The sequence below is a fragment of the Eschrichtius robustus genome, chromosome 15, assembly GCF_028021215.1.
Source record: "Eschrichtius robustus isolate mEscRob2 chromosome 15, mEscRob2.pri, whole genome shotgun sequence".
Taxonomy (NCBI): domain Eukaryota; kingdom Metazoa; phylum Chordata; class Mammalia; order Artiodactyla; family Eschrichtiidae; genus Eschrichtius; species Eschrichtius robustus.
This window is the reverse complement of record NC_090838.1, coordinates 61,588,556-61,602,196: the sequence shown is the minus strand read 5'-3', so window position 1 is coordinate 61,602,196 and position 13,641 is coordinate 61,588,556. Positions and strand designations below refer to the sequence as shown.

Sequence of the window (13,641 nt, the reverse complement as noted above, 5' to 3'; positions counted from 1 at the left end):
CCTCTATGATCACATGCGGCTTTCCCTGGGGATTCCACCTCCCCAGCCCTCCTGGAGACCTGCCTTCCCCCCTCCTGCCTCTCCCACTCCTCCTGGCTCACCCTGCCTTGATGATCTCAGTATCTGCCTCAACTTTTGCGTATTTGATTTCCAATTCTCCCATGAGATAATCAACATCCACGTGGACAAGTCATTCACCAACACAGTCCCTTGTCCTCCACCAACAGCATCTTAATCTCCCTCCCCTGCAGCTGCTAGAGGGATGGCCATATCTCAAACCTCCAGACACTCAGAACCAATCCTCTAGGAAGACCTTGACCTTGAGACCCTTCTCTAAAGACAGCCTTCAACCTATCCACCTCCTCCAACCCCCCTCACACCGAGTGAGGCACCCAGCACAGAGCTTGGCACACAGCAGGCACTCAATAAATGTGTGTTCCCTAGCCCTTCCCTATTATTTGTCCTCCTCATCAGCTCTATGCCCAGTCCTCTTGCATCCTCCCCGCCAGGCTCATCAGCTACCTCAGTCCTGTGCCTCCACCACACCTGCCTTGTCCACACCTGACAGCACCTCCATCCTACCCCCCTTCTGCTTCCAGGCCACTGAGTATTATGAGGTCACTCTCCCATAAAGCCTCCAGCCCAGAGTGTCTGCCCTTGTGTCTGCTCAGAAATCCTTCTGTCTTGTGGTGTGTGTGCATACATACACACACACACACACACAAACGGAATATTACTCAACCATCAAAAAAGAATGAAATAATGCCGTTTGCAGCAACATGGATGGACACAGAGATTATCATACGAAGTGAAGTAAGTCAGACCGAAAAAGATGAATGTCATATGATACTGCTTATATGTGGAATATAAAAAAAATCTTACAAATGAACTTATTTACAAAACAGAAATAGACTCACAGACACAGAAAACAAACTTATAGTTACCAATATAAACGAATAAATAAATAAACAAATAAATTTTTTTTAATTTTTTTTAAATAAAAAAAGAAACCCTTCTGTCTGTATCTAATTAACCCCTTGTTCCTCAACAACTGTTCCAAACCTTCTCTCCTCTCCCCAGACATACCGAGATGCTGATACTTCCCCAACTCTGAAAGCCTTTCTCATTCTTACCACCTCCAACTTATAACTTTACTTACTGGCCGTAAAGATGATAATGATATATTCCTAGGTGATAAAATTCAGACTACAATACATTACAGAGTGAGTGATCTCACTTTTGCACCAAAAAAAAAAAAGAAAAATATACACGTATATCCTTCTGGGAGAATATGCAAGAAGGTATTAATGACGGTTCTCTCTGATGGGTAGAATTATGAGTGATTCACTTTTTATTTATGTTTTTCCACATGTTCTACATTTCTCATAATTGCCATGTATTCTTTTAAATCAGAAAAACTAAAGTTGTTTTTTTGTTTCTTCATTTGGTGCCTCCAAGGCCAGGCGGAGGTGCTGTGAGGGGGACGAGGAAATGTACTCACGGGGGCTTCGTCTCCAGGCCCCAGCACACAAAGGCTCACTTTCAGGTAGCCTCTGGCCCCAGCAGAGAAATCATCCAGGTCCGAAAGCAGCAGCCACTTCCTGAGATAAGTATGTCCTAAGAGAGACAACACCCTTGGTGATCCCAGAATTGGAAGGACCCAAGTCTACAACCACCTCCGGGAGCCCCGGGTGGACTCCATTGGATGAGATGAGGGACTCATCTACCCAGACATGGGGGAAGGACTCCAATTCTAGAATAAAATGTACCTTGAGTGTTCATTTGGGTCCAAGTCAGAAATGTTAACAGAAACCCCTATCAGAGGCTGCCAAAGCCAGACCCCCAGCCATTTTCCTCCCCTTCAGGAAGTGACCAGACCACAGCAGAGACCAGGGTGTAGAGAAATCCTAGACTTGGCATCCAAATGACCCGTCCTGTCTGGAGGCACCCCAGTCCCCAGCAACCCTTGCTTGGGCCTTCCAGATTTAGCCCCCCAGCTGGGCCAGCTGAGACCCACGTGAGGGTTCGATCTCCCTGGGAGCCTGTTTTGCCCAGAAGATGAAAGCCTGTCCTCTCTTCATTCCTGCAGCCTCACCTCCAAGATCAAACCCCTCCTCTAAATTCTAAAATCCCCTAGAAGGAAAGATGAGTGTCCCAGATGGGTGACCCCATGCAGCCTCCAGAACCCAAATGCAAGGACCTGCCCAAGGGGAGGAGAGGGTGACTCACGGGGCTCTCGGTAGATGCTGCCCACGTCCATCTGAAATCAAACAGAAGGAGGCACACGTCACACTCTTGTCCCCAGAGTGTTAAATAAAGTATGATGCATGATACCAACCCATTAAAAATCATGTTCTGAAGAACATTTGGAGACATGGGGAAATGTTCATCTTCTGATATCACATGGAAAGAAAGTGGAATACATTTTGATCGAAGTTTGGTAAAAGTATATCTATGCATAGAAAAGACAGAGCAAAGGAAACACACCGAACGCTAACTGTACTACCTCTGGGTGGTAGATTTGGGTGATTTTTATTTTATTTTTATTCTTTCCTATATTTTATAATTTTCTATTAAAAAAATCACAGGTTAGTCAGATGTTGATGGTAGGAGAGGTTATGCATGTGTGGGGGGAGGAGGTATGTGGGAACCTTGTACTTTCCACTCAGTCTTGCTATGAACCTAAAATTGCTCTCAAAAACTACAAAGTTTTTTTAAATCAAAGATTACTTTTATAATTAGAAAAAAGAATACTTTTTTAACCTAACCCTTGGGTTCTTATAACAATATTAGAGACTCAAAACATAAGATCCTGTAACATAAGTGTTACAGAATGACTCCAGCACAAGCCCATTCTTTTAAAAAAATCTGCTTCTCCAGAAAAACAGACTCCGTTTTCTATCTTGTGACTCTCTTGGAGAAGGGGCCATATTTTATTTGGATAGCAAGGGGAGGGTCAAATAAACCTGTGCCTTTTCTTTCCATCTGATAAATGCTTATTTCAAAATGAGAAAATCAATAAGAATGACATTAAAACACCATTCGTGAAGGTCTCCATTACTAGTTGCCTTTACACTATGTAATCTGTTAAAACCATCCTATGCCTTTGGTTCAAGGTCCTCTGCAGTGGAGTGTTCACTTCTGCACAACTGGGACAAATGAGGGGGCAGGCTTCCCCGCTCTCTCCACTGCCCCCCCACCCCACTCCACCCCATCCCCATGGACTCCACATCTGGACCCCACTCCCAACCCAGGTGAGCCCAGGGCACAGAGCGCTGGCGTCATGCTGGCCCGAGATGGTCAGAATTAGGAGGAGGGCTGCCTAAACTCAGGTCCCACGCTGTCTTTCCAAGATGTAAGAACAAATGCGAATTTAAAAAAGAAGCTGAATCCTCCCTGTTGAAAACAAGGGGAGAGATTTCCCTCTCCTCTCTTTTTGTCAGAACATTTTCATTGGAAAACTTAATGTAAGTACTTTCTCTCTCTTTGAAATGTACCTTTTTAGAAACCAAATAAGCCTTTCGTCAGCTTTATGATCCAGGAGTGCCTTTCTCCAGGCTCTCCCATCTCTGGGAAAGGGAAGGGTCTACATTAACTGAATTGTAAATCTACCCCCCATCATAAAAATGTGAGCTTGCTTTCTGTCTTTTCTTGTGGATAAAGTCAATTAGCAAACACAGATGGTCACCCCAATTACCAGGTAAATTTAGGATGAACTATGTGTGACTGAGGGTACTATCCAGGCCGCTAACTCAGGCACTAGTTATTGTTTAGTTATTGTTTATCTTGAGAACATATATGGAAAGGGTTGTGTCTGCTTGGCTCTATACAAGATTACTTTCTGCCTTTGCAATCTCTTAGCGGATGGCCCGTGATAGCATCATATTCTGGTTTAATGCTTATTCAATAACAAAAGTGCTTTCTTTCTCTACTACCTTTGTGGAGAGGATTTCTGGATTAGGAGAAGAACTTGTTTTGTTTTTTTCATTACGTTTTCCCCAACACAGACCAAGACAGACAGGATCTCTGGAGCACCAACCCTGCCCATCATCGACAGAGCTTCCATTAACATGGATAAACGAGAACTGACTGCTTTCAAAGAAAATAAACCATTACCCGGAACTCCCCAAGGAAAGCATCTGTCCGGAGGGAACAAGAGTCCACCACCTGGAAAGAAAGACAAATTCAAACTCTCATTCACTAGCAAAGGTTGACCCAGACAGGGACCAATCCAACTGCTCTTCCCTCCCAAAAAATAACAGCCCACACTCCAGTAGCACTTGCTCTATCCCAGAGATTGTTCCAAGCAATGTTTAACCCTCACAAGAACCCCATGAGTAGGTACTATTATTATCCCCATCCTACAGATGAAGAAATAGAGGCACAGAGAGACCATTTGTACAGAATCACACAACCCCTACACGGTATAGGCAGGACTAGAATCCAGACAGTTTAGCTCCAGAGCCCACACTTTTAACTGCTAAACTCTACTGCCTTTCAAAGGAAAGGGGGAAAAAAAAAGAGCTGAGGTCCAGAGAAAGAAAATCTTGCCAGAAGCAGGCATATAGACAAACAAAATAAGATGAAAATCAAAGCTCCACTGCAAGAATTAGTTCAGGACCCTGGCCTAAGGCACCTGACCCTGAACAGCGAGGACTCCGCACTCGGCTGCCGCTTGCATCCGAGCTCAGAAGGCAACCCTGTGACCAGGGGGGAGAGGCTGTGAGCTGCTCCCCATCATCCAGGCTCGGGTGGGGGGTGGGTGCCTCACCCACACACACTCACACTCACACTCACACATGCACGCTGAGCCCACAGAGGGCCTTCGAGGGCTGCCACGTACCGTGATAAAGATGGGTTCGTCGAACAGCTCCGCGGGAGAGTCAAACACATTGAAGAAAAGAGTCTGTTGATGATTCAGGGTGAAAGGGGGACAGATGAAGGTCCGCTGAGCCCGGGCGGGAGGGGACAGCCACCGCCCAGCCTCCAGGTCTGGTCCACACAACAAGTGAGCAGTGGTCTCAGCCCAGCACCGAGCTCTGGGGATTCGACCTCACGGAGGTTGTCACCTCAGGGACAGGGTGGGTGGCCAGCCCCACGGGATGATGGGGATGTGGAGCTGGGGGAGCCCAAGGCAGGAGTACGAGCAGGAACCCTCCCTCCAGTTCCTCAGATAACCTACTCAGGAACTGACACAGCTCTCCACCCAACGCTAGCGCCATGTGCAAACACTGAATGAACTGCCAGGCATCTGCCGTGTGCTCCCACCAAGGTCCTAGCTCTAACCCAGGGTCTCCCACCTCGTTGAAGAGGGGGCTATTTCCCTTGTGGATCCGCGTCCGCTTGGTCTGCCCAGCTGCAGTGACCTTGACCACAGGCTTGATGTTCACTCCCGGCAGCTGGCGTCCCTCGATCACCTGGACCCTGATCTGAAAGCCAGGAGGGGGCATGAGCAAGAAAAGGGAGAAGTCATCAGGCACCCGGCCCCCGCCCGAGAGAGTCAGGAATCTCAGGGACCACCCTCACAGCTGGCCTCTTGGGACAGGTATTAAAAAGGAATTAGGGGATTCCCTGGTGGCGCAGTGGTTAAGAATCCACCTGCCAATGCAGGGGACATGGGTTCGAGCCCTGGTCCGGGAAGATCCCACATGTCGCGGAGCAGCTAAGCTCATGCGTCACAACTACTGAGCCTGCGCTCTAGAGCCCGCGAGCCACAAATACTGAAGCCCGCGCACCTAGAGCCCGTGCTCCGCAACAAGAGAAGCCACCGCAACGAGAAGCCTGCACACCGCAATAAAGAGTCGCCCCCGCTCGCCACAACTAGAGAAAGCCCGCATGCAGCAACGAAGAGCCAACGCAGCCAAAAATAAATAAATTAAAATAAATAAATTAAAAAAGAAAAGACAAAAAGGTCAAATAACCAAAACAAAAGCAATATTCCTCAAAAAAAAAAAAGGAATTAGGAAGAACACTGTAAGAACGATATCTTCCCACCAAGGTCCCTTGCATCTATAAAATCCCATGGTTCCACAGAAGAGCTGCCAGGCTGCCCCACGTGAGCTGCCAGCGGTAAATCCCAGGGCTGGGCTGAGGATCCCACCCCCGTTCAGTTCATGCACAGCCCCACCTCAGACCCCTTGAGGCTGATGTTTCTGTGTGGCTTGAATATTCCTCACTGACAATCCCCTCAGAGGTCAAAGTTACATAGTGATGTAACCCCACTTTATTCTTATGTAGTATAAGGTGCAAGACAGAATGTCTGACATTCTGAGAAATAAGAGTTTTCTTCATTAAACTTTCAGTAAATGAAGGTTTCAAGAACGTCTGTGCTTACAAATTTAGGCAAAATATTTAAAAATAATACATTTTAAAGTATTAAAACTTTCATGAAAAAATACGATGTTTACTGGCTCTAATTTCTAATCATCAGTTATTTCTTTATTAATCAATTCTTTTTTAAAAATAAGATACTATAGAATATATTATCAATGGCAATGGGAAGGGGGTGAGTGATTTTTATTCTCTTCACTGTACAGTATTTTCCAAATTTTCTACCAAAAAAATGTATTAATTTTCCAAGGAGAAAAAAATAACACGTCTTGTGAATAATAATAAAAATAAGTTAGAATTTTGTCTCTCAGGCAAACATAGTGGTTATAACTAGAACTTTTGCTGAAATTACCACAATTTAGAACTGAAGCATATTTTTACAATTTGTTTCATTTAATAAATAAATATTTAAGTTTCCTGTTTTTAACTTTAATAGTAGTCCTGAAGAGTTAAATATCACTAAATGCAATTACATCAGAATGGAAAATTCTGTAGAAAAGAAAAAGAACAAGAAAAGGACCCAAATTAAAAGGCAAATTAGGGACTTCCCTGGGGGTCCAGTGGTTAAGACTCTGCACTTCCACTGCAAGGAGCCCGGGTTCAACCCCTGGTTGGGGAATTAAGATCCCACATGCCACATGGTGCAGTCAAAAAATAAATAAATAAAAATTAAATTTTTTTAAATTAAAAAAAAAAAAGGCAAATTAAATGGGACAGATTTTTGGATAAAAAAATGTCCAAGGGTTAATATTCATCGTTTTATTCTGTGAAAAACTTGAACAAACTCAAATTGCACATGACCTTCAGAAAAATCACGGCTATAAATAGGGGAAATGGATAGAGGGAGAAAAGAAGACAGGCAGAGCTTCTCAGACTTGGGGATCCTGTTCAAGTGCAGATTCTGATTCAGTGGGTCTGGGATAGGCCCAAGATCCCGCCTTTCTAACATGCTTCCAGGTGACACCCATGCTGCTCGCCCACGGACCACACTTTGGACGGCACGGCACCGGCTGGCTAGGGCAACTCTGGCTGGGGAAGCAGATAACAGTGTAGTGATGCTGATTCTGCAGTGACCCTTTTTCTTTTTTTTTTTTTTAAGAGCAAAACCATGGGCTGCGCAGAGGCTTTTTCTAGAGGCCCCAAGCCATGGCCTCCCTATCTAGCATTTGCCCAGGACCCAGGGGAACCAGACTCCCACCTAGGAGAGCCCTTAGGACCTTCCCCACGGCTGGACAGACAAGTTTTGCGCTGGCATCAGCGGCTGCTGCTGGCTGAAGGAGGAGACTGCAGTCACCTGGAAGTCCTGCGATTTGTCCGACAGCAGCTTTCTGGGTGCGGGCGTGCTTCTCTTCCTTCTTCCCCCGGGGTGGTAGGGGGGAGGATGGGAAGGTGGCTTCTTTGGGGTGATGGGGGCCCCTGGGCCCGGAGCCCCGCTCTGGTCCAGGAATGGCTCGGCCTCGTCTCCCGTGAGCCCCTGGTCCTCAGTATCCTCCTCTCCTCCTGTGTCTGGAGGAGAGGATGTTCATGAGGCTGGGTTCCTCCGGCCCCTGGGAGGATCCTCCATCAGGGACCCCGATGGAGGACCCAACAGCTGAGCACCCACCTCCCCTTGCCCTCTCTTTCCCCACCACTCAGCCAGGATGGATGAGGGAGAAGAAGAGGAGCTTCCAACAGCAGACACTTGAGGGTGGTCAGTCCAGTGAGTCGACAGGAGGAGACAGAATGGCCCCAGCCCTCCCCACCTCGTCCTGCTGGATGAGCCCTTCTGGCCACGTCGTCCCACTCTGGGGAGCTGACGATGGCAGCAAGCGAGCCGGTTACAGGTGGTAGGATCGGGACAGCCCGGCCCGCGTCTCACCCGTGGGGGCCAGCCACTTCTTTCCAGAGTATCTTGTGTCCACGGTGCTGTCACTGAGCAGGGACCAAGTCTCAGCCCGGCTCTGTCCCCCACCTGGCACACGGGCAGGGCACAGCCCCAGAAGGGGAGGAGGGAGCTGGTGAGGGAAGCCAAGCTAGGGCCCCCCCCACCACAACCCTGCTCTCCCCGCCTGCCCCGGCCTGGCGCAAAGCTCCAAAACAGGTGCCGTATCTGTCCAGACTGTCCCTCTCACCACCTTCTGGGAAGGACTGGGAACTGGTCACCGCTAGGAGCCTTCCCCGAGTGGCTGGAACCCAACTCTGTCAGATTCACCTCAAAAGTGGCCCCAGAACGTTCGGGGCCCTCAGCCTCCCCACCCTCGGTCACCAGGAACACCCCCTTGCTTCCCCCCTCAACCCCAGTCCAGAATGATCTCCCCACCTCCAAGCTCAGACAGTGCCACGTCCAACAAGAGGGGCCCTGCCCTGCCTGCCTCACCAGGAGCCCTACACGGGCCGCAGGACAAGCTCGGGGCACACCTGAGATGGGCTGCCGGGTGTCATGCTGGGTTTGCCTCTAGCTCCCTTCACCATGAGAGAAACGCTAGAATCTTTCCCACGGGCAAGACCCCACCTGGCCCATCTATGTGGCTTCCTGTTCACCCCAGCAGGCTGGACTGTTGCGCCCAGGCCCAGCACCGGGCAAGCCAGCCACCCTGGGCTGGGTCCTCACTTCACAAGGCCAGAAGAGGTTAAGTAAAGAGAACTGAGGCAACCTTGAGACTTAGACAATTCAGTCTGCTCACTTCACAAATAATGAACTGTAGGACCAGAGAGGGAGTGACTGGCCCAAAGTCACACAGCTACTTGGTGTCAAAGGCAAGACTGGAACTCAGGTCCCCTGACTTCAGCCCAGGGCTCTTTCAGGGAAAATCCAGCTCTTTGGTCACATGTCATTGCTCAAGGCCTACGGAGTGCCAGGGCAGGGAGGCATCCAGCTCTGGGGAGTGGGTGGGGTCTCAGGCATCACCTAGGATGGACCCCATCTCAGCACAGGCCTACCTCTAAAACTCCCACCCCCCAGCCCTGGCACAGTCCCCTTCCTGAACAGCTGGTGCTAGGAAGGCATCCTCATACTAATCCTAGTGGCACCTAGGGGAGCCCGCCTCCTGCCCCTTTGTTTTGCAAGACAGACGTCAGCTCTCAAGACTCCCCACCCACCCACGGCCTCCCTTCTCCAGGCCTGGGCAGCCCCCAATATGAGGAAGGCACCCCCTTCTCAGACTCGGGTGCCACTGCTAGGCTTCTCCCCCCGGGGCCCTGCCAGGGTGAGGGTGGTTTTCTCACCAGCCACCATATCCATGTCAGGCAGAGTCGGGGAGGGTTCCAGAGGCGTCGAAGGTGGGAACGTGGGCATGGTTCCAGGGAGAGGCGTGTAGGACACCTGCAGGACCAGTGAGGCCTGGAAGAGATGGGGGAGAGAGGGCAGCAGGTTAGTGTGTTGGCCTCCGACCACCACCCTCCAGCATCCTTCCTGTTCCTTTCATCCCTCCACCAAAAATGGAGTCTGGTTTGCAGGAAGTTGTGGCCCCATCAGCATAGTCAGGTGGTTAAGAGCATTGAATCTGGAGTCAATTCCACCACTTAGAATCTGTGTGACTTTGGCAAGATCTGTAAATTCTCTGTGCCTCAGTTTCCTCGTCTGTAAAATGGGGGTAGCAATAGCAATAGCACTTTCTGCATAGGGTCAAATGAGGATTAAATTAGTTAATAGAATGCCTAGTAAGCTTCTATAAATGAATCAGCGATCGAACCTCACCTGCAGGATTTTTCAACTCTCAGCATAGGCCCATCTTCCGGAAAAAGCCCCCTTGGCCACTCTGCTCAGCCAAGGGTCCTCCCTTGTCTAACTACCGACAGCTCGGCCTTGCTCTGCTCAGGCCCCAGCTAGCACTGAGAGGGTCTCAGGGTTCTGCTCACCTTTCTGAGCCCTCTTCCCTCCCAGAAGCACCCCTGTCCCCCATCTCACCCCCAGATGCTCCGGCTTTGACCAGTGAGAGGAGAGTGACCCACCACGCCACTCACATGGACAGGGGAAGGCTGCCTTGTGCTCCCACCCCACCCGAGCCTACCAGGAGACCGGCACCCTTCAAAGGGGCACCCGGACCTGAAGAAAAGGTACAGCCATGGCGCTCTCTAGTCTTGCTGCTCCCAGGCCGTGGAGGCCTGGCCGAGCCTTCCCTGATACAACAGGTCCAGCAGATGTCCTGGGGCAGTCTTTTAATCGATCAAAGTAATAAAAACTCCAAAGTAAGAAAGTTTGAAAATTACAAAAACCTTAAAGAAAAATGTAAAAGAAAACAAACTGCCATAATTCCACCACTATTCACATTTTGATATAACTCTCTCCAATCTTTTTAAATGAATAACGTACAGCTCTGCTGTACAGCAAATGCTTGCCTTTTACTTAATATTAGACAGTAAGCATTTCTCCAAATTTTGATAAACCCTTTATAAACATAACTGTAAATGATGCATCTTCTGAGCTACTCAGCATAATTCACTAGACATCTATCTCTCCTGAGTAATATTAGGGATGTCCAGAAACTCCTGGAGCGAATCCTGGTCCTGAGATGGAAGGAGCTCAAGGTCCTGAATGTACCCAGCTCTGCAGCTTGAACCCTTCAGGTTGGAGCCTGGGCTTGGGCAGCCGGGCTAAGGGAGGGCAGGGTCGGGGGGTGGAATGGGCGGGTGCTCAGAACACCCGAGGAAGGAGGCTGGAGCCAGCTCCCCAGCCCAGAAGACCTAGGAGGAGGCCCGGGAAGTCAATGAGACCCTTTAAAGTCCCAGATCCAAGGCATTGTCCTAACAGCCATGCAGGTTCCTGAAGCACCGCCAGGTGTCGCCACTTGACCAGCCAGCGCGCCCCGCACCCTAAGCTCTTGTAACGCGGACCACAGCCTCTCAGGCGGCCCCAGATAACCAGACCCGCTCCCAGCCACGCCCATCTCCCTGAGACTCCAGGTCTGAGGTGGGCCTGGGAAGCTGTAGTTTCCTTCACTTCATCAAAAGGCAATCTGGGCTCTTGGGAGCAATAACTAATTCCAGTGTTAGGCCGGGGAAGGTAGAAGATGACCCTGGAACACCTTTTTGTGCCAGAAAACAAGGAAGTACTCAGAAAATGATAAAAAAAAAATGTCGAAAGGACACAGAAGCCTGATTTCAAGGGTTCCCACAGGCCAAATCTGGTACAACTTAAACTTGAAAATAAATAATGATGGTAACAGACTAAACCATTGAATAAAATAGGAATACGTGAATCCATATAGAAATAAATGAATACATACAACAGGAGGACACTTTTCCTTACAGTGGAATGCCAGATGATTAACACAGAAAAAATTAATCAGTGATTTAAGATATCACCATTTAGCAACCATCAAAACGATATCCAACCAAGAAATAACAATGGGTGTCAAACCTGCTGGGTAAAAATTGGATATGGAACAAAGTATTTACAGAGTCAAAAAATACCTCCCCCCCGCCTGATTCTTACTCATTAGAAAAGGGGATGGATTCGTGATTGGTGGAGAAACCTAGCAAATGCCAGTTAATCAAACGATCCAGGTTAATCGCACAGGAATGAAACAAATCAAAGTCGTGCCACCCTAGGACACAGTGGGGGCAGCACAGCATCACTGTGCTCTATTCCTGCTAAAGATTAATGACCTAAATCTAATCACGAGGAACCATCACGCTAACCCAAACGGGGGACATTCTACAGGACAACTGGCCTGTACTCCACAAAGTGTCAAGGTCACAAGGTTATAAAAGTCAGACTGAAGAATTCTCCCAGAGGAAAGGAGACTAAAGAGACAAAACGACTAACACAACACATGATCCTTAATTGGATCCTTTTGTTATAAAGGGCACTGTTGATAATACCGATGAAACTTGAATGAGGGTCTGTGGGTTCGATGGTAGTGCTGTGTCAACTACCAGCAAACTACAGCTGTGTTAGTTTCCTCATTTTGAAGGTTTCATTGTGGTTATTATGTAGGAGAAAGTCCTTAATCAGAGAAAATACACACTAAATTCAGGGTGAAGAGCCAGGAGATAGAATCAAATGCTTTAGGACAAAATATTCTTTCAACTACTCTTGCAGCTTTTTGCTGAATCTTAAATTATTTTAAAATAGAAGGTTTTAAAAATCTGAGAAATCTGCTTCTGCTATAACCACAGGAATCTCACTCAGCAGAGACAAATAAAGTCCCCTAACACTTGGTGGCTGAGGTCCTCTGACCCTGGGACCAGATTCCCTTGAAGAACACCACCTATTGCTTCTTGGGGCTCACCTTGTCCAGCCCCCGTCCTTCACCACCTGGGGGCTTCCGGTATGTCATCTCTGTGCTCTGTGCAGAAGTGGAGCCCTGGGAGTGTAACTGCTCCATGCCATGGCTTGGGTGCCATTAGCGTGGAGGTTGAGGAAGGAACAGCAGCTCCTGAATCCCAAGACCACCCAGGTAACACCTCCCCCCACCCCACCCCACCCCACCCCCGGAGTTTCCTGAGCATCAGGTCCCTCCACACTAAGAGCCCCCTCACCAACCTCCTGAAGGTTTGGCAACATGCCAGTGGCTCCATGAATGTGAACAGACTTCCAAGACAGAGCCAGCTCCACCTTTTACATGGCCATCAAGAAACAACAGGAGAGAGGAACCAAGATGGCGGAGTAGAAGGACATGCTCTCACTCCCTCTTGCGAGAACACCAGAATCACAACTAGCTGCTGGACAATCATCGACAGGAGGACACTGGAACTCACCAAAAAATATACCCCACATCCAAAGACAAAGGAGAAGCCACAATGAGACTGTAGGAGGGGTAGAATCACAGTAAAATCAAATCCTATAACTGCTGGGTGGGTGACTCACACACTGGAGAACACTTATACCACAGAAGTCCACCCACTGGAGTGAAGGTTCTGAGCCCCACGTCAGGCTTGCCAACCTGGGGGTCCGGCAATGAGAGGGGGAATTCCTAGAGAATCAGACTTTGAAGCCTAGTGGGAATTGATTGCAGGACTACAACAGGACTGGGGGAAACAGAGACTCCATTCTTGGAGGGCACACACAAAGTAGCGTGCGCATCAGGACCGAGGGGAAGGAGCAGTGACCCCAGGGGAGACTGAACCAGACCTACCTGCTAGTGTTGGAGGGTCTCCTGCAGAGGCGGGGGGTGGCGGTGTTGTGGCTCACCATGGGGACAAGGATACTGACAGCAGAAGTTCTGGGAAGTACTCTTTGGCGTGAGCCCTCCCAGAGTCTGTCATTAGCCCCACCAAAGGGCCCAGGTAGGCCCCAGTGTTGGGTTGCCTCAGGCAAAACAACCAACAGGGAGGGAACCCAGCCCCACCCACCAACAGTCAAGTGGATTAAAGTTTTACTGAGCTCTG

The 13,641-nt window shown here is 48.9% G+C and overlaps 1 protein-coding gene across 8 annotated transcripts in view; it reads right to left on the bottom strand.

Annotated features, from left to right (window-relative positions):
* Positions 1-13,641, bottom strand: part of DYSF (dysferlin) — a 233,158-nt gene that overhangs the window by 160,701 nt on the left and 58,816 nt on the right. For 4 of the 8 annotated variants that reach the window (XM_068564056.1, XM_068564058.1, XM_068564055.1 and 1 more), the window contains exons 5-12: positions 9,535-9,649; positions 8,189-8,281; positions 7,625-7,836; positions 5,301-5,429; positions 4,844-4,906; positions 4,117-4,167; positions 2,230-2,260; positions 1,502-1,617 (exon numbers count right to left, since the gene is read on the bottom strand). In XM_068564056.1, the coding sequence (XP_068420157.1) occupies positions 1,502-1,617; positions 2,230-2,260; positions 4,117-4,167; positions 4,844-4,906; positions 5,301-5,429; positions 7,625-7,836; positions 8,189-8,281; positions 9,535-9,649 (810 nt within the window). The remainder of the gene's footprint in view (positions 1-1,501; positions 1,618-2,229; positions 2,261-4,116; positions 4,168-4,843; positions 4,907-5,300; positions 5,430-7,624; positions 7,837-8,188; positions 8,282-9,534; positions 9,650-13,641) is intronic. The other 4 variants (XM_068564060.1, XM_068564062.1, XM_068564059.1 and 1 more) reach the window with 1 other exon arrangement.